General features: G+C 37.6%; 1 protein-coding gene across 1 annotated transcript in view; it reads left to right on the top strand.

Annotated features, from left to right (window-relative positions):
* TMEM131 (transmembrane protein 131) overlaps positions 1 to 20,182 on the top strand; it is a 100,047-nt gene that overhangs the window by 62,516 nt on the left and 17,349 nt on the right. Inside the window, exons 13-29 of the mRNA XM_057422199.1 lie at positions 1,268 to 1,376; positions 2,215 to 2,368; positions 2,471 to 2,641; positions 2,985 to 3,095; positions 3,183 to 3,317; positions 3,785 to 3,889; positions 5,232 to 5,318; positions 8,981 to 9,133; positions 9,292 to 9,367; positions 9,460 to 9,577; positions 11,623 to 11,761; positions 11,869 to 11,978; positions 12,354 to 12,420; positions 13,355 to 13,506; positions 14,769 to 14,911; positions 16,575 to 16,761; positions 17,588 to 17,773. Of these exons, the coding sequence (XP_057278182.1) occupies positions 1,268 to 1,376; positions 2,215 to 2,368; positions 2,471 to 2,641; positions 2,985 to 3,095; positions 3,183 to 3,317; positions 3,785 to 3,889; positions 5,232 to 5,318; positions 8,981 to 9,133; positions 9,292 to 9,367; positions 9,460 to 9,577; positions 11,623 to 11,761; positions 11,869 to 11,978; positions 12,354 to 12,420; positions 13,355 to 13,506; positions 14,769 to 14,911; positions 16,575 to 16,761; positions 17,588 to 17,773 (2,203 nt within the window). The remainder of the gene's footprint in view (positions 1 to 1,267; positions 1,377 to 2,214; positions 2,369 to 2,470; positions 2,642 to 2,984; positions 3,096 to 3,182; positions 3,318 to 3,784; positions 3,890 to 5,231; positions 5,319 to 8,980; positions 9,134 to 9,291; positions 9,368 to 9,459; positions 9,578 to 11,622; positions 11,762 to 11,868; positions 11,979 to 12,353; positions 12,421 to 13,354; positions 13,507 to 14,768; positions 14,912 to 16,574; positions 16,762 to 17,587; positions 17,774 to 20,182) is intronic.

Genomic DNA, 20,182 nt, shown 5'->3' with positions numbered 1-20,182 from the left:
GCAGGCAACTTAGACTGGTAAATACTGGTGAGAAGAGAAGGAATTCTTAATTCTTCTATTAAAAAAATTTCCCTATTTCTAAAAATAATAAGCATTATTTTTATGTTAAGACATTGATTATTTAAAATACAGAATTTGTCTAAATAGAGATTTAGTTTTGAGAAATCAAACCAGGATGTGTTCCTCACAGTAATGCATATTAGAAGAAATTGCCCTTTGATCCTTATGAAGTTTAAAAAAGAATCTGAAGTCTTAATTCTAAATTTTATGATGGAATGCCCATGGAAACAAAGCTCTGTTGTGCTCTTGAGAACCATACTGTGAAAGTTGTCTTATTTTATTTTGCTATCTTGAATTCATGTTTAAGAAAAAGGGAGGTGAAGGTGGAAAAACCTTTTATTGGTACCTTTCATACAAAGATATGTTATGCATGTTGATACTGACTTTCACTTATATCATCATGGAAGAAGTGTTGTATCATTTTCCTCCTATATAGTATGAGTGTAAAAAACTATGCTGACTTTTTCTAGGAAAGGGACCTCCATTTTTATAGGTGTTCTAATTAGCTGTCGTAATGATGTTACTGCTTCAGGGTATTTGTTAGTGCTGTAAGTTTTTCTGCCTGGATTGCTCAAAAATGGAAGTTTATAGATGCAATGGTTTTCATTTCAGACATAATTTTAGAAGTTGTATGGATAGAGAGGAGCTTGTGTAGTTTGGGTTTGTACGTGGATTTCGCTTCTAATTCTGTAAAGTCTAGTATATCTTTGATTTCTTTGTATTTAAAATGTCCTTCCCAAAGTTGTGCTCATCTGGTAGTTCTAAGTGAGGAGCCCATTCATCTCAAGTTTAAGTTAGCAGAGGTATATGTATATTTCATACCTTTAAGTGGGGAATTCGGCTCACCTGGGATCTGAGTTATGCTCTGGACATAGCATCATAGAATCATATATCCAAGTTGGGTATTTTACAGAAACAGCCAGGCTTTGCCATCATAGATAAGCTTACTTACTTAGGCAGATCAGCTCACTGGTGTTAAAGGGGTGGAATTCAGAGCTCCGATCTCCTACTTCCTAGACTTTTACTCCATGTCAGTTGCATCCTGAAATTTCTTCAAGAGCCATTTTTCTTTTTCTGGGCTAGCTCTGTGCTTTTATTCTTCTACCCATGCTGGTCTAACCTAATGGATTTTTTGGGTTTGGGGTTTGTTTTTTTTTGTTTGTTTCTTGTCTGCTTTAACAAACTTCTTATATTCTTACGTGTACAGCATCAAAAGCAAAAAAGGCGTCACAGTCTTCTGGGAAAATAACTGTTAAAGCAAAAGAAAAGAGCTACTCTAAACTTGAAATACCGTATCAAGCAGAAGTGCTGGATGGGTAAGCTTACAGTAATTGAGCGAGTAACAGTAACAGTTCAAAAACTGAGTGCTGTATATTAGCAAATATCGCAGGGAATTTAGCCATTTCAGGGAGAGAGGGGATATAAAGAATTTATACCCAGGTTTTCTCAATCTGGAGCTCCTTTAGAAGAGCAATTACTTGTTTGAATTTTTCGGGTTTTACACTAGAAGGTGATGTGGTCTTAGTTTAATGCATAAGCTAGTTTCAAGGCTTGGGTTCAAAGTGACTTTAGTGAGTTGTTTTTTCAGAGCAGTTTAAGGCTGCAGATGAGACAGTTTCAAAATGCAGTATTGGAAATTTTTCCAGTTTTGCATTTGCTGTTCTATGACTTTATGAAATAAGGGTGGAGAAAATGGTTTCAATCAAAAAAGAATTGTCAGGGCTGCCTTATTTTTGATATTTATTTACAAAGTGTGGCAAAGTTGACTTGTAAAATATTGTTGAAATCCAGTGTGCAACTTTATCAACAGAACTGACAGAGTATTTTAAAGGCAAACAAGGTAAACCTTACCTGTCAGAATTTCTGTGTTGCAGATGGCTGATTTGGTTAATAAGGAATATGTGTGATTTGCAGACTATCTTAACACTTAAACACTTGTTTTTATTCTTCTTAATGTGCTGATTTATGTATTTTTCTCATCTTGTTTGAATTCCTGAATGATCAATGTACCTGTAATGCTAATATAGTTTCAGCATGCAGTGGGATATATACCTTCATTTCTGTTTTATTAATTGAATTTTAGTCTTTTGTGCAAGAAAAACATCGCATGTTTGAGGAAACCCTGCATTTTTCTCATACTGTTTTTTTAAATAGATATTTAGGATTTGATCATGCTGCCACACTGTTTCACATCCGTGACAGTGCTGCTGATTCCGTGGAAAGACTGATCTATCTAACAAACACATTCGGTTTTGCAGTCCTTATACATGATGTTGTGCTACCAGAAGAAGCAAAACCAATGTTTAAAGTAAGCCCCATTTCAGTGAACGTTTTTTACCTAATAGTAAATATTTAAATGTGCTGCACTTTGTTAAATTGTAACATGGATCTTCGTTGTTCACTGATCTAGGTGCAGAACTTCAGTAAACCGGTCTTAATTCCGCCTAATGAATCCAGATACATTTTTACACTTCATTTTATGCCTTCCACATCATCTGTTCATATAGATAATAATATTTTACTTATCACCAATGCTTCTAAATTTCACCTACCTGTCAGAGCATACACAGGATTTTTAGATGTAAGTATTTTCCCTTTTTATTTTCTGTAGGTATTTTAGTCTAATTAGAGGCAGACTTCATAGGACTGTTTTAATTCTCTATTCTATTTCTATGGGAGGATGGGGTTTTTAATTTCAAAATTATTTTATCAAACGTTTACCAAAAATAATTTTCCTCAGACAGCTTTGGTCACTGCCGAAAAATTCTTTTGTTCCCTTTGGTTTTACATACACAATGTACAGAATTTTGGGATTGTCCCAGTACTGCAGTATTAGATTTATTAATGCATTTGTTAATGAGCTTAGTGTTTGAGCACATTTTTCTAGTTAGCTTATGCTAAAATTCCTTTATCACTTTTTCTAGTACTTTGTACTGCCTCCAAAAACTGAGGAACGGTTTATAGATTTTGGCATATTGAGTGCAACAGAAGCTACGAGCATTTTATTTGCAGTCATCAACAGCAATCCAATAGAGGTAAGGATGGATTTATTTTTAGTTTGCCGTTTAAAAAAATCTACGTCAGTGTTGTTACTGAAAACACTCCCTTTTGTTCTTTTTAAGCTGGCTATAAAAAGTTGGCATATTATAGGGGATGGTTTGGCCATAGAACTTCTGACCACTGAAAAGGGAAACAGAACAACAATAATTGCAAACCACCATGAGCTACAAAATGCTAGTGCATCTGATCAGTCTTCAGTAAGTAATCCTTTGAATCATTGCTTAAAGCTAGATTTAGGACGGGGGAAAATAAACACAAATCTCCGCAACTGCTTGCAGCTTTGTTTTATCAGGGGGAGGAGGATATGAATCCTTAATTTTTGTCTGAATTTGACTATGCTAAACCATATAGGATTCTAATGATTTATTTTTAGGAAGCAATATTATGTTCAGATTGGTTGGATTTTGAAAGGGGAAGCCTCAGAAACAGTAACTTAATACCCTCGGATGATGCTTGTCATTTATCTGGGAGGAGTGGAATTTATCACCTCAAGGAACTGATAATTTTTGTGCTAGTATCTTACATGTTTGAATTTTTCTTTTTACCATGGACAGTTATTTCAGTTGGATTTTGATTCACTTAAAAGAAATAAGATGATGTTGGGTATGTTTTTTAGTGAATTTTCTTTCCTTTTAATGAAACACTCTTTTTCTACCCTTTACAGGTGATACTAGCAATGGGTTATTATGCCGTGTTTAGAGTAAAACTAATAGCAAAAGAACTTGAAGGAATTCATGATGGAGCTGTACAAATCACGACAGATTATGAGGTATATTGGTTGTATATTCATGAGCGTTGCTCATGAATTTTTTTAAGTGCCCAGTTTGTAGATGTGAAGTTTTAAGACTTGTATTAGTGAACAGATTGCAATATAGAGAGAAGTTTAGGTTGAAAGGAACCTCTGGAGATCAAGTTATCTCTGCAAGTTAACCTCGTGTCAAGCAACAGTAATGCTACTTATGCTGTGCCTTCTCTGAAGGAATAAAGAATGATATTCATTATGATTTTCATCTGGCTTTCAGAAATATTCATTTAAATCTGACCCAGTGTTTTGAGGCATGGGTTCATCAAAGACTTGACACATGCTCAAAGCATCAATGCATGGATCTTTTGGCATAACACATGCTGACAATGTACTTTTGGGTACGTTATCATTTACTGAAATTGAGAGATAATTTCAGAGGGGTTTTTTGTGTCAAAACCCGACGTGAAAGTTGTTTTGAAGAAATAGCAGTATGCTGACTGTTGATGAAACAGAGTCCTTACACTAAGATTAATAAGGGAGAGAAGAACAACCAGTAAATATTCAACTTTTTATGCCTTCCCTGTTAATAAATTATTTTGCAAACGGGAGATTCTAATACATAACGGAATCTGTATTAAATATCTTTGAGTGATACAGGTAGGGGAAAAAAAATGACATGACTTACGAAGTCAGAAAACTACATACCTTATTGTATGGTTCTGATGAAGCTACAAAAAAGGGGACATTCCTAATTTCTGCCAGTTAGCTGTGGTTTTTAACCTTTTTTGGTTTTTTAATATGCTCATGCAGGTATGTGACCCTTCAGTTATAGAATCTGTGTAAGCTATATTTATGTAGCTTTATATATATATATATGTATGATACATAAATACAGCTTTAATAATACACAGAAAGGATCTCATTGCCATCCCTTTCACTCTTTTTTCTAAGTCTACATCTATTTTGCAGTCTTACTATGACTACTTATGTTGTCTTCTTCCCTCATACTCATTTAGTTTAAAAATGTTATCCTCCTGTGTTCCAACAAAGTAAGCCCCATTCAAGTGAGACCTATATAATGCCCCACTGGAGAGCTTCTGTTTAAACTGTGCTTTTGTTTTACGTCTGGAATGGTGCTAAGTATAACTGAGCAAAGGTGTGCTTCCTGGTGATATGAAGTGTCTGTTCTGAATATGATGATGTATTGAAATCATATCTTCATGTTCTAAATGTGTATATAAGCGTAGACTGCATTAATTGTAGAATTTCAGGGGTTTGTTATTCTGTGCAGTTTAAAAGTGGAAGAGATGTTTAAAGGCTGCAATTCAAATATTTTTTTCTAAACTTATTTGTTCTTTTTCCCCAGATTTTAACCATACCAGTGAAGGCAGTGATTGCTGTAGGCTCGCTGATCTGCTCCCCCAAACATGTTTTTCTTCCACCTTCTTTTCCGGTAAGAGGGTTGGCTCATAGCATTTCATGTTTCCTTGCTGCGTTCTTATTTATCTGTTCTCTTCAAGAGAAACCACTGCCTTGAGTTGTTTCATGCCAAATTGCTGGAATGATTGTGCTACTGAACTGTTACGATTCAGTTTGTCACTAGTTTTGGTTGGGTTTTTTGGTTTTTCTTTTTGTTTCCCCCCCAACATGAGCTGTCCCTACATCTTCTCTACTGCCTACTTGAATGAGATCATGGAACACTGATATGATCCCAAACTTGATATCTTTGCAGCGTCATTCTGACAGCTGAGGTCACATGTTATTACTAATTCGTGTTATTTAGCACCAAGAGTAGGAGAGAGATGAAACTGCACAAATGCATTTTTCAAATTCAGGTGTAATACCAAAGATGACAAAGTCAGTTAATTAACTGGTGTCTTAGTATAGGAAGTCCTTGGTCTCTGTGGAAGTATTACTGTAGTCCTTCCACTCTGAAAGCATATCTCTTGAGGGTCCATGGTAAAGTACATGAACAAGAAATCAAGCAAGCCATGTGGGTCTGCAGCTCTCTGCCAAAATATGTAATGGTTATTTTCATGCACGCTCCTGCAGTAGCGTTTATTCAGTGAGTGCTGAAAGCAGCTTCTTTGCTCAGGGCTACAGACGCAGGCAGTAAGCTATTAACCGGATAATACTTGTTCTCACTTGGCATTCAGAATAACCATAGAAGCATAGGCAGTTAAGGTATATTGACTTTGCAGTTGGTATTTCATTGAAGTCTGAACTTTGTGACTTTCTGATTAGTGGGGAATGTAATATGATGGAAAATCATAAGGAAAATAATAGGAAAACAGATTGAAAACTGGAGGGAGGGAGGGAAGTAGCAAAAAGAGATGGCAGTTTTCTGAAAGGGTAAAACTAACTCCATGCATGTTGGTGGAAATGGATTTTGATTCTTGTCTGTCTTGCATAGTCTGTCTGTTGTAGAGCACCCTGTTCTCACCTCCTCTTCCAGTAGCTCCTCAGTATCTCCTGCTTATCTTACAATTTGTGCACTCAGATAGTAATAATTTTTTACTAACACTTTACTAAATGCTTTACCTCATGTCTACTAGATAAATGGTTATTTTTTAACAAAGTATCACACTAATCTTATTGGAGGGAGATAGGTCAGACAGCAGAACTTCAGTAAACCATTGCTGCATTTGCCCCATTATCTGCCTTCTGTGCTCCCACTTCACAATTTGTTCTGTTGCAAAGATCACTTGTTTTTTTTTTTTATCTTGAGGATCTGCGTTTTCTCTTTGACTATATGGCCTCACCATTATATGACTATTTATTGAACTGACTACTGTATCTGTAACCTCATCTATGAGCTGCTTGATAAGCCTTTCATAAACTGAAATAACTTAAAGGTCTGTTTCCCTTTCACTAAAAAGAGAGCAATTTCTGTATTCTGTATCCTAATTTATATATCCTGATTCCTGGCAAAATCGTTGTCCCTCTTGAATGCCACATGAAAATACTTTGTTCCATGTTGGGCCATAAGGAATTAATTTTATTTAAATCTTTGCTTTATTTTGGTCCAACTGGAATTGCTGAAGAGCTGCTCAGTGTATCTTAGTATATGCCCAAGGTCTTGGTCAGCTTGATTTTTTTGTTTTGTTTTGTTTTGGCAGGTACTACTACTTGTAGCACCTGTTTCTCAGCCCCTAAGCCATAGCTATCGTCATTCTTTCTCATCCCCAGGCTGCTGTGGTTTTTATTGGTTTCATGCTCTTTTCTAGTAGTTTGCACATTATTGTTCATTCAGAGGACCTTTGGCTTCCAGTATTTTGTTCGGGGGTATAGATTCAGATGTAATTATCACCTTTGACAAGATTCTAGACTGTTCTCTTTGTTTAAGCCCCAAGCTTTTCAGAGCAGTCAGCTTCACTTACTACTTATTAGCTCTTTTGATATTTGAGAACACTGACAGCAGTCTTCCTTTTTCTTAGACTCATTTAAAAATAAACTTGTGATCACTGAATTCATGATACTCTTACATGTAGTTGTTTGTAATGCATCCATTACTTATGACAATAAGCCTAAAATAGCATCAGTTCTTCTTGTTTCAGTGTTGGAAGAGGCATTTGACAGCTATAAGGTCCAGGAATAACTAGGCACTACAATTTCAGTAACACTTGATTTCAGTTCGTACCTGGGATGTAATCCTCTTGCAGCTGCCCAGTTCCCAGTGCTGGCTTTATAATTTTAGTGTATTTGCACCTAAGTGTGATTTCTGGTATTCTGTCAAAGTCTGTCAGCAGTATACTGACAGCGTACAGGCCTTGTAAAGAGCAGTGTCTTGATTTAAACAGATCTTAACTGCACTGACTTGTGCTTTACAATGGCATTTTTAGTTCACAGTGCTACCTCTCAACTCTTCCCTGATCAAAGCTCATCTTTGAGGACCTGTATGTTAAGTAGCTTTGTTCTGTTTTTCTTATTACTGATGGGTAAAGACTTCCCTTATCTGTTGTTTCATGTCTAAATGCTGCATAAGGGCTTTAGTAAAATACTGTTGATTTATTCTACAGAGCTTAACAACCCTTTATCTTGCCCAGTTGATGGTAGTTTGTTACTCATAGAATTCCATAGTTGAAGCTCAGGTATACCTCCTGTTCAGCTTAACAAGACTATACTGTTTAGAGATTTATTCTTGCAGATTCTTTCCTTCTGCAGTTGCTATTCTTGAGGCTGTTATAGTATGTGACTATTTCCTGAGGCCACAGGCAGATTATGAGCCTGCAGAAGTGCATCTCTCCCATCTCTCCACTTCAGTTGTGACCTTAAAGAAATTTTTAAAAAGCTGAAGGTGTTGATTTAAGGGGAACATGAGAAACTCCAGTTGTGTTCATTGGAAAATAGTCTTGAGTATTTAAATTTGTTTGTATTCCTTTAGTTTATAGAAATCTGGATTCTTGCCAGTGGTCCCAAGTTGTGCATTTCCATTGTTTGGTTTGGTTTGCTTTTTATTTATTGTTTACTTGTCAGGATTTGGTTTTGAGATTAGGTGAAAAACATGGCCATGGAATCATGGATTTACAAGTGAGAGCAGGGGGAGAGCTTGAGCATTGTAATGATCCTGATCATGACGAACAAGTAAACTACATGTTCTGTGGGAGTGAGAAGGAGGGTTGTACCTGTCTTCTTAAGTGCCCTCTGTCACCTGTAGTGTTTGTAACCTGTAGCTTCACTACTAAAGTTCCCTTCAGGTTCTTTCTGAATACCAACAACTATGTATTGGATCTCTTACAAGAAGCTTGTTTCCCTTTTGTAATAGGAGGCTCAGAAACCAGAAGTTTTCTTTTGCCATTCCTCCTCTGCTATTTTTTTAACATGATTTGATTAAGCAGAACTCGTGTTGCAGCTCTTTGAGACACTTAAGGTGTACTTAATTTTGAAAGAGGGATGAGTTGTGTTTGGAAGCAGATGGAGGAGAGAATACAACTTCACAGACACTTGCCTTGAAGCGTTACAAGTGGCTTTTTTTTTTTTGCTTTTTTTTTTTTTTTAAGATAACATAATTAAAAATCTCAGTTTAACATTTCCCCTGCTGTGGTCTTTGCCAGCCTGCAGAAGTGAATACATATGCATATCCTGCAGACTTTCTTCATCCTTTCTTTTCTTTAGGGGAAAGTGGTTCACCACAGCCTGAACATCATGAACTCCTTTTCTCAGAAAGTGAAAATACAACACATACGTTCCCTGACAGAAGATGTAAGGTTTTATTATAAGAGGCTAAGAAGCAATAAAGAAGATTTAGAGCCTGGAAAAAAGTCAAAGGTTTGCTTATGCCTCATTTCTATATGTTTACAAGTTCTCTCACATATACCATATGTTAAGCTTCATCGGTCATCAGAAATCTTATTTCTTTTGTTTTCCTTTGGTCATTAGATTTCCTGTGCTGTTTCTTAATTGATCTGTTCTTACCTGTCTTGCAGATCGCAAATATTTATTTTGATCCTGGTTTACAGTGTGGAGATCGTTGTTATGTAGGATTGCCTTTTCTATCTAAATGTAAGTAATTTCAACTTTAATAAAAGCCTTAAAGATTTCTCTGTAAGAAATGATTTTACGTGAAGAATTTAAAAATATATTATTTCTTAAAGCGGAATCTAAAGCTCAGCACAGCATAGCAATGCAAGAAGATGCATGGGATTCTGACTGGGATTTGCATGAGAACTTATTCAAAGAATGGACAGAAATTAAAGAGAACTCAAGCCATAGGTAAGTATTTTATCCCTGTTACTTTCTCAAGCCTTAAATCACAAGATAATTCTGTGTATGTGTGCTTTTACAAAATACAAGCTTCCTTAACGTTGCAGTGCTCTTTGAGAGGAGGTCAAGAAGGAGTTACTTGGCTTTCTCTGCAAAACCTCTAATGGGAATATTTTAGAAGTTTAAAAAGCAGTACTAATTTCCTCAAGTCACAGACCATACTCAGAGTTACTTTCCACTGGATTATGCTGCAATTGTTGCAAAAATGGCAGCAGTGAGGCAGTCTCTGCTGTGCAAAAATTTCCAAAATGAGATTATAATCTTTATACGGTGTCCCCGCTTAATCCATTTTAAAGTAGTAACCTCAATATCCCTCTAATATTTCATAAGGTTTCCTATTGCTACTATTCTAAGATTATTGCATTTCAGTGAATGATCAAATTGCCTGGTATTCTTCCTCGAGGTATGCTAAATAGAAGGTGATTGATTGCTATTTAAGATTTAGGAAAAGTTAAACTCTGTAGGCTGCTGTATACCTTTTAAACATCTGCCTTCTCGTGCATAGGGTGATTTAATCTCCAAGAGACAGAATTGGCATTAACAATGAGGGCATGTGTCTTCTGTGATGATAGCATCCAGATTACCTTTCCAAAAATGTATGTGTGTTTGTGGAGAAACAAAAGGACTGTGCATAGCTAAATAGAGTAACTAAAGCATACCTCCATTATCACTTTTTGTTCTAATACTGGTAACTCCTGAACAAATTTGATCTAAACGATATCTATTTAACTTGAAGAATGTCCTATTGCCTACAGTAAGAGGACAGTGAAGCACAATTCTATTAGAAACTACTGACTAAGTAGCAGTTCTAGCTAGAATAATAGACAATGTTTTAATATTATTCAATATAATATATAACCTAAAATATGTAATGCTTTTAAAGAGAGTTAAAATTAACCAAGGTAGCATTCAGCAAAGGAGCAACTGCTCCTTCTGAATACAGAGAGGTCTGACTTCATTTGAAGTGTCTCCAAACTGCTTCTCTAGGTTTGAAGTCTAGCATTTCATCTGTTGTGCTGACTGGAGAGCTCAATACTGTTAGTCTTGTTTCAGCTCCTGGTGGAGAGCTTATAGGGAAGAACAGGAACCAAGTCTGTTACAGAGGTGGGTTGATAGCAAAGAACTTCATTCACTGACAGAAATAGTTGTCACAAAGTGTGACTGGGTCAGCTTTGCTTTAGATTTGTTAGGCAGGAGTGTAGGCACTTATTATCACAGAATGGTTGGGTTGGCAGTGACCTTAAAGGTAATCTAGTTCCAAGCCTCTGCCACGAGCATGGGTGCACAGGCCCACCAGTGAAGCCTGTCAGGGTCCCACTGGATGGTATCCCTCCTCTCCACGGATGGAGAGGATGTATCCATTACATTACACATGCGCAGGCAGAATACATGTTCTGGATAATGGATGTCTGAATAATGTGTTGAAAGCAGAATGTAGCAGGACTGATGTTTTTCCTTCCTACTGCTTATGCCTTTGCAAATCATTTTGGGTTATTTTTCTTACTGAAAAATACTGATCTGAATCTCAGTTATGTTATCAAAATTTGTTTCTGCAATAGTAGGAGCTGGGTACTTTCTAATGAAAGAGAGCATTTTTGTCTCGCTGTCCAGAGAGCAGTGATTTAAGAGAAATACAAGTACCAAAAGATTTGTGATGCAGTGCATAAGCCCTACCATCTTTTTCTGCTCACTTTTATCTGTAAAAGGCCATAACAGAACCTGGAATGAGTGAATGGATGTTGACTGTAACACTTCATAGAGAGCATCTTAAGAATCTTTGGGTTGGACTCCTGTAGCATGCTTTGATGGTTTCTGTTGTGCATTTTAGTAGCGGTACATATGGGCAGAGCTCATTGGGTTTCTGAAGCGCATATAAATATAATGTATTGTGCTTTTTTCTCAAACTAATGTTGTCAGAGTGCTTTTAAGCCCTCAGATTTTTCCAGGCTTTTCCTATTTTCTTCCTGTAAAGTAAGTTTTATAACTTTTTCCAGACTGAATGCCGTATTTGAAGTAGACACAGATCTCCAGAAGGATGTCCAGCTGAAAATTACAGCAGAAATGGCATGGCCGTCCATACTTAGCTCACCACGCCATCTAAGCTTCCCTCTTACCAACACTAACGGTTCATCAGTAAGTTATTTTGTTGATAGTATCATTTTGTAGGCACTGCATTTTAATAAGTATTTCTAATTACATTCATCCTAATGTAAACTTAAAAAAATTGTGTTTATGAACAGGAAGAAGAAATTTTTCTAGAGAATCCAGCTGATGTTCCTGTGCATGTTCAGTTCCTTCCTATCGCTCTGTATTCTAACCCATCCGCTTTTGTCGATAAGATGTTGGAACGGTAAGTATTGTTTTAGAGTACTTTGGGCATTCTCACTCTGCAGCAAAATGAGTTTTGCAAAATTGCATGCAGTATTTGGCAGCTGTGTTGGCAGTTACAGTGTTGGCCACTTTTAGAATTGAATCATGAGGCCAGTTGAGAACTGAATCTAGGCTGATTGCCATTGAACACACATCTGTATTTTTTGCTGAGCTAAAATTGTTTCATTTCTTCCTTAACTTGATGGATGGGGGAGGGATGTAAAAAAAAAAAATCAAACGAACCTTTCAGCTGCATATTGTTTAAGTCCTACCAAAGGTAGGTGAAATCCATGAAGGCAAGTTTGTCGTTATTTTCCCTGATGCAGAGTAAGAACAAAATGTACGTCTGTTTCAGGTTTAATTTGAGTAAGCCAGCTAATTTCAACCTGAGGACTCTAGAGTTCCAGGTCTTCAGAAACTGTGTAAGTATTTCAATACATTCTTTATATTTTTAAACTTTTAATTTTTTTTTTGTTTGTTTTAATAAGAGTTTAGTTGTATGTGTCTTCAAATGTGAAAAATGTGGTGCTTTTGTTGGATGCTCTCCGGAAATTGGGAAAAAAAGTATTTCCTCAGATGTAGCAGTTAAAATGTCACTTTTCTGTATGCTTACGTTATATTATAACGTTGTGGAAGTTACAGGAAAACTATGTTTAATTCTTGTTTTACTGATACAAGATTATTTTCTTCAGTGTAGTGGTTGCTAGTTCTAAAATCAGCAGAGTATTGAGTTTTCCATTGCTTTGTTCTTCAGGTGATTCAGGGTTTGTGGACAACTTTAAGTGCATACTCTCTCATATAGAGCATGCCACATCCTGAACACTTTCTCTTGCAATGTACCTGCCTTTTCCCCTCTCTTTGCACTTTGGTTTAGATTAACAGTTCAATGCTTACAGTGTCTAAAGGCAAATTTAGCAAAATACACTTTTTTCAATAGTTCTTCTACTTTAAGTTTGCTTTTCCCCCCTTATACATGCCCCAAATATTTTAACAATGGAAAATTTTGAGGATAGAAAGTGTTACGTAATGGCTTAATGCTAATTTAGTGTTTAAATGCACATTTAAGAACTTCTGAACTCTCTCTTCTCCTAGAACTTTATGAATCCACAGGGTGTAGTTTAGCTCAGTTCTGTCTTACTGTGTTCTGCTTCTTAATAAATACAGATAGTTTACTTAGTAAGTAGGGAATACATGTGCTATCAGACCTTCTGGTTAAAAAAGGCCATTATGTCATTGGGTAGCACACTTCTTTATGGCAAAACCAATTTTCTAACTAAAATAATATAATTTCTATCAAATATATGTAAAAAATACCAATTTTTAAAAGTGTCACTTTGTTTTCCATACTCTTTAAAGGTACATCCACTACAAAGCACTGCAGGACTTACAAAGGGAATGGCTCGTCATTCAGTTTTAAGCCTAATACTAAAACCTGGTGAGAGAAAGTCTGTCAAAGTAAAGTTCACTCCAGTTCTTAATAAAACTGTTTCATCGTTAATTGTTATCAGGTATGATAGATATTTCAAAAATGAGTGGTTTTTTTTCTGATGTTTTTCACTTACATATAGTAACATACTCATGATTAGCTGTTAATGAGAAACTGTCGCTTTTACAACAATAGGTACAGAATCGTATGTGTTTGGATAAAGATAAATGTAATTGTGGTATGTTTTATAGTAATTATATTGTATTCAGTACATATAAATATATAATCAACATCACAGAATCGTAGAATAGTCTGGATTGGAAGGGACCTTCAAAGGTCATCGAGTCCAACCCCTGTAATAATCAGGGACATCTTCAACTAGATCAGGTTGCTCAGAGCCCCGAATGTTTCCAGGAATGGGTTATCTACCACTGCTCTAGGTAACCTGTGCCAGTGCCTCACCACTCTCATTGTAAGTTTCTTCTTTGTATCTAATCTAAGTCTGCCCTCTTTCAGTTTAAAACCATTACCCCTTGTTCTGTCATAACAGGCCCTACTAAAAAGTCTGCCCGTCTTTCTTATAAGCCCCCTTTAAATGCCGAAAGGCCTCAATCAGGTCTCCCTGGAGCCTTCTCTTCTCCAGGCTGAACAGCCCCAACAGTCTCACCTGCCCTCATAAAAGAGGTGCTCCAGCCTTCTGATCTGTACCCACTCAAGGAGGTCCATGTTTCTCTTGTATTCGGGGGCCCCAGAGCTGAACACGGTACTGCAGGTAGGCTCTCACGAGAGCAGAGTAGAGGGGCAGGATCACCTCCTTCAACCTGCTGGTCACACTCCTGATGCAGCCCAGGAGGCAGCTGGCCTTCTGGGCTGCAAGTGGGCACTGCCGTCTCATGTTCAATTTTTTATCCACCAGTATTTGGAGACTTGAATTCTTAAATACGGTCTATGCTGTCTTGAAAGTAGGGACTTTAGTCATAGATGCCATTAGCAAGATCAAGCTGCAGTGTAAGTTTGATCTTTCTAGTAAAGAGCTCTGTTTGGATAACTATTTCACTTTTGTATCAGGTATGATGCGTTAACATAATGTTGAAATACGAGCTTTAACTAATACTTCTTGGGAGTTTTATTTGTACTACGTTGTGATTTCTTAGGTTTTTGTCTTGCAGACACTGCTTGAGACCCCCACTATTTACTTCCATATTGTGGGGAGTGAAGTGTGAAACTGCTTATATTGCTGTCCTCTAGGTTTGGGATGTAACCTCATAGTCTGTGGAGAAGCTTGCAGGAGCAATAGACTGCATAATCCTTTCATGAATGTTTCCCCTTTTTCTTTTTACACAGAAATAATTTGACTGTAATAGATGCCATAATGGTACAAGGACAAGGAACGACTGAGAGCTTGAAGTTTGCAGGCAAACCTCCTGGTCCAGGAAGTTCTTTACGCTTTAAAATCACAGAAGCATTATTAAAAGACTGTTCAGAAAGTGAGTATTTCTTGGGCTGCTCCACTGAGCAGACAAGAACTTGCATTCTACACGTACAATTTGAAATGCGTGGAAATACATTTCCTGTTCTAGTGCCCTGGAAATGTAAATCATCTAAATACATTAAAATTGGTTTTCTAAGCATAAAAATAAGTATTTTAGCTTTTTTGTTTAATTTGAAAGTCAGGAAAAAGGAAACAAAAGCCCTTCATCCACTAAAATCCAAGGAGAGGAGGTGAAGATCCTAGTATATATAATAGGATAATCTCCAGTTCCTAAATTTAAAGCAAATTGGATCACAGATGTAACTTTCTGTATGTTCTTTTTCCCCTCACACTTTCAGAATCTTTATGTACGTAGCCAATGGGGAAAAAGATAGGGTATGTTCCTTGATGAAAATTAAATCCCAACAAGAGTCTACTCTGGGGTCAGGGGCTTTTTGCTCTGTGGCCACAGGCTTGTTTCTGAGAGGTCAGCTAGAGTACAGCTAAGTACCTGTATTACCAAAAGAACTGGTAAAAGAGGCTTAGTTGTATCTTAGTTGTATCTGGTATGGAGATGTTTCTCCTTTCCTGCCTTGCAGCTCTCCAGGCATATTTGTAAGGTGCCATGTTAATTATTATTTGAGATTATATCCCTGTTTTTGAGGGATCAGTAAGAAAACTTCAGGTAAAGCTTAGTCATTGCCTCTTACATGTTGTGGTTCAGGGATTTGTTTGCTAATAAGGTAAGTGTAGCTGTCGTGGTTTAACCCCAGCTAGCAACTAAATACCATGCAGCTTCTTGCCCACTCCCCATCCCCTGCCCCCTATGGTAGGATGAGGAAGAGAACCAGACAAAAGGTAAAACTTGCAAGTTAAAAACAGTTTAATAATTGAAATAAGGTATTATAATAATGATTGGAGGGAGGAGGGGTGAGGAGAAGAATAAAACCCAAGTGAAAAAAACAGAAGTGATGCACAATACAAATGCTCACCACCCGCTGACTGATACCCAGCCTAACTGATCTGGGCCTTCTGAATGACTCCCCCCAGTTTATATACTGAGCATGACATGCTGTCCTGTCTCTGCTCCCTCCCAGCTCCTCGTGCCCCTCCTCACTGGCAGAGCATGAAAGACTGAAAAGTCCTTGATTTAGAGTAAGCATTACTTGGCCACAAGTAAAACACTGGTGTGTTATCAGCATTATCTTAAAACTAAAGCCAAAATACAGCACTGCACCAGCTAATAGGAAGAAAAGTAACAGTATCCCAGCCAAAACCAGGACAGTATCTCAGCCATGGATTTTATTTTTGAGACACAAAAGAGTAAGTTTTAATTCTCATGCTCTGACTTTTCACAGAGTACCAGGCTGCTGAGCAGTACATCAAAGAACTTTACAGCTTAGATCTTTTGCTTTGGGTTTGTTTGTTTTTTCTGTGCTGTCAGAGGTTTGGAGATTTCCATTTTGTCCCCAGTGAGTAAGAGTGCTCTGGAATTGTACACATTCCCTACCTTGGCAGTGATGAGAGTTTGGCTGCAGAGATACATTCCTGCAGGTTATGTAAAGATTTCCATGGGCCTCGCTAGCCCCTTTCCTGCTACAGTACTGCTCTAGAATCTGAATATAGTGAAGGATATCTGTCGAGCACAACACTAACCGCTTTCTGCTGTTTGTTCCTAGAAATGAAATACAAAGAACCGAATTTCACACTGAGAAGAACATTTAAAGTGGAAAACACAGGGCAGCTGCAGATTAATGTGAAAAACATGGAAATCAGTGGCTACACATGTGAAGGATACGGATTTAAAGTAGTTAACTGTCATGAGTTTGCACTAAGCGCCAATGCCTCTAAAGACATTGTCATATTGTAAGTGAGATACAAGTGAGAGATACAGATTTACATGTGGGTTTTAGTAAATGGAAAAGAGCCTTTAGTCTAAGGATTGTTACGATATTGCACAGCATTTCAGTCTTAAACGTTTTGTCTGTTACCTTAAGGGTAATAATTCTTCAACTCTGTCAGTTTTTATTGTAAAAGATCTCTACACCTAACATTGATCTTTTAACTGCTTGGATATAAAGTTAACTGTTCAGAGTACAGTATCTAAACAGCTCAGAAGATGCTTCTGTCCTGTGAGGATATACAAGATACTGCAAACAATAAAGCTTCACTAGGATTTTGCACCAATCCTGGTTTGTGATGAGACAGGAATGTAGGGGTGATGTTTTTGAACAGGTGTGCTGTTGTGACTTAAAGCGAAGTGCTTAAAAACTTCATAGCTCACATAATGGTCAGTTCCATTGCTTGCTTACAGCTGCTTTTAGTATTTTTTTACTGCATCCATAGCTTTATTGTAACAGATTTGGTCAAAACTTATTTTCAGTTCTTATATGTTCATATCGTGTATCAGAGGTAATCTAGTATCAGATGTGTTAAGTATAGGTGTTTATGAATTTAGTGAAGATTATATTGAGGTATTTGAAAGACGTAAGAATTTTTAGGCTAATTGTGAGGATGGTTATTAGTTGTACTAATAGGGCTGTTTGTTATAAATCTTTGATTGGGATGCCAGTCATGGCAGTAATTGGTGAAGCTGCTTGTTTGTTTTGTTTTAATTTGTGATTAATATCAATTACCTCAAACTTTCAGATGTTCATATGAAGCGTTCTAACGTGCTTTACTTTGTTTTCAGGTTTACACCTGATTTCACTGCTTCCAGAGTTATACGGGAATTAAAATTCATCACTGCAGGAGGCTCTGAATTTGTATTTATCTTGAACGCATCTCTTCCCTATCACATGTTAGCAACGTGTGCAGAAGCACTACCCAGACCCAACTGGGAACTGGCACTGTACATAATCATCTCAGGAATAATGAGGTAGTGTGTGTGTGTCTGTTCTTACTAGTACGTGCACACAAGCTACCACTGCTTGCATATAGGTTATAGAGAAGGAGATTCAGTATGTACTACCATTGGCGTAAAATTGGCATAAAATTATTGGTGTGAAAAAACCCCAACAGGGTGAGGTCACGAAGGATAAGAGAGAAACACTCGTGGATTGAGTGTGAACTGAAAGATTAAGGCTGAGGAGTACTGACTTCCTTCTCAGACCGAGGGCAAAACAGCTGTCCCCATCCCTGGCAGTGTTCAAGGCCAGGTTGGACAGGGCTTTGAGGGACCTTTGGAAGGTATCCCTGCTCATGCCAGGGGGTTGGAACTGAATGAGCTTTAAGGTCTCTTCCAACCCAAACCTTTCTATGATACCATAAAAGAATACACTTCTGGCCTGCGTCTGTTTCCTAAAGTGATGTATGTACTCCTGTTGACTCTGGTTATGTGTAGGGCTTTTGATGAATTAAGCCAAACTTGAATTAAGTATCAAAGCACTGCTAACCGTGAATTCCCATGGAAATTTAGGCATCCTTCTGGTGTATTGTGCTTTAGAGAGAGGCAGTAACTGTAATGAGCTTAGCAGATGCCTTGGATGAATTATAAACTTTGCTGCCACTTGTATATGACAGGCAACTGGTGATACTAATAATGGGATTTCTGAGAACTGAAGGGTGTTGTTTGCAACATTGTGCGCTTGGAGGTTACGCAGTAGCATATTAGTGCAGTTTTTGTCAGCAAGCAGACGTGTTAGGTCTGACTGGTTGAAATATGGGTTGAAAATTCCACCACATTTTCCTAGTCTAGCCTCTACCTATCTTTATCTGTTTGAAATTTGAGATTATAAACAGTGTGTCCCTGCTCACCTCTTGGATGAGAGGCATTTTCCCCCACTCTCTTTGCCCAGAGAAACTCCTGGCATAGATACTTAGCAGCTAAGTTGTTACTTATCAGTAACAACAAATGCTGTTCTCCTTTGTCATTAGTGTTAAGCTTCTATCTTAGTGCGAGATGGATTGCTGCTGTAGATGCCTATGATGAAAAAAGGGCCTGTGTGCTGCAGATCCAAAGCATTATCACAGACATGTACTAGTCCTGCCTTTTTTTTTTCTTCACTAAGATGCTGGCTCTGGTGTTTTTGCTGTACTGTATTGCACTGATGTTCAGTTTGGCTGTTCTCTGTTTCCTTCTAGGGACTGAGAAAAGAAAGTTACTGCCTGCTACATTTTCTTTTGTGACTCTTCAGGCCTTCCCTAAGTAATGCAGTGTTAGTTAGGAAACTGCGTTTTCCTAAGTCACAGGAAAATTCCGTCCACTTAGGTAACTTTGTTTCCTCGCTGGTACTGCGTTACTTAGGAAAGTGCTGAGTAAGTGGCTTTCTTCTGTGCATTTGCTAGAAATTTTAAAGTTTACTTTCTCTTTAGTTTATTGATAGCATGAATAATGCTTGTCAGCTTACAGGTGTAGCTTACGTGGGTAATTTTATATATACTGTATGTGTTAATTAGGCTTTACAAAAGAATACAGAACCCTGATCCTTTCCCTCACTATATCTTTTTCCTATAAGTACAAAACCTCCTTCTTCGCAGCAAACTATAGAAGAGACCTGATGTAACTATTTCATAATATTCCAAGGATCTTGTGTATAGACAGCCTCTGACTTTTAGGATGCTATCACATAGGGGTTTGCTAGTTGCCCCTAAAACAGTACTTCCATATTGTTGGGAAGCTGTCCTTAATTTCTAGGAATGAACAACTCTAGTTTGTCTAGTTCATATTTTTATTGCTGTCTTCCCTAAATCACTATTGGTTTGGATTGTTACCATACTTGTGGCTCCAAGGTTTTAAGTCAAACTTAATAGGGTGTGTAGAAATGCAGTAAAGGAGCCAGTCCTTTTTGTAAAGAATTTGCCAGCTGGGCATATGTGTGCTCCAAGATAAAACCATGTTGGGGGGGGGGGGGTGGGTGGAAGAGGGATGGACCCATTTAATTCTTGGGTGTCTAGACCATGTTACTGCCCACTGTGTGGTGTTCCTCACACTAATTTGTCATTGACATGTCAATGACTGACCACTTCAGGCTAGTTCCACTTTTCTCCTTTTTTTTTCCCTTTTTTCCTTTTCAATAATAATTTTTTTGAAAGTCAAAAACCCCAAACCCCCACTGCTCCCACCCCCACCAGCCCAACACCAGAAAGGGCAGTTAAAAAGACACAAAACAAGATTTGTTCCATTTTTCATTTCAAAGTTCATATTCATGTGTCAAAACACCAAAGTTGACCTCAGCAGAGGGAGCGGAGTCCTTATTCAGAGAGTGGCAGAGGAGGAGAAGTGAAAAAGAATCAGCTCAAGGTGACTTTTTGCTGCAGCCTCCCCTGTACAACCTCTACATAGCCC

The sequence above is a fragment of the Pezoporus wallicus genome, unplaced genomic scaffold (assembly GCF_028554395.1).
Source record: "Pezoporus wallicus isolate ANWC-B61680 ecotype Strahan unplaced genomic scaffold, APGP_CSIRO_Pwel_v1 contig_5785, whole genome shotgun sequence".
NCBI lineage: Eukaryota > Metazoa > Chordata > Aves > Psittaciformes > Psittacidae > Pezoporus > Pezoporus wallicus.
This window is presented reverse-complemented; position numbering and strand designations above follow the sequence as displayed.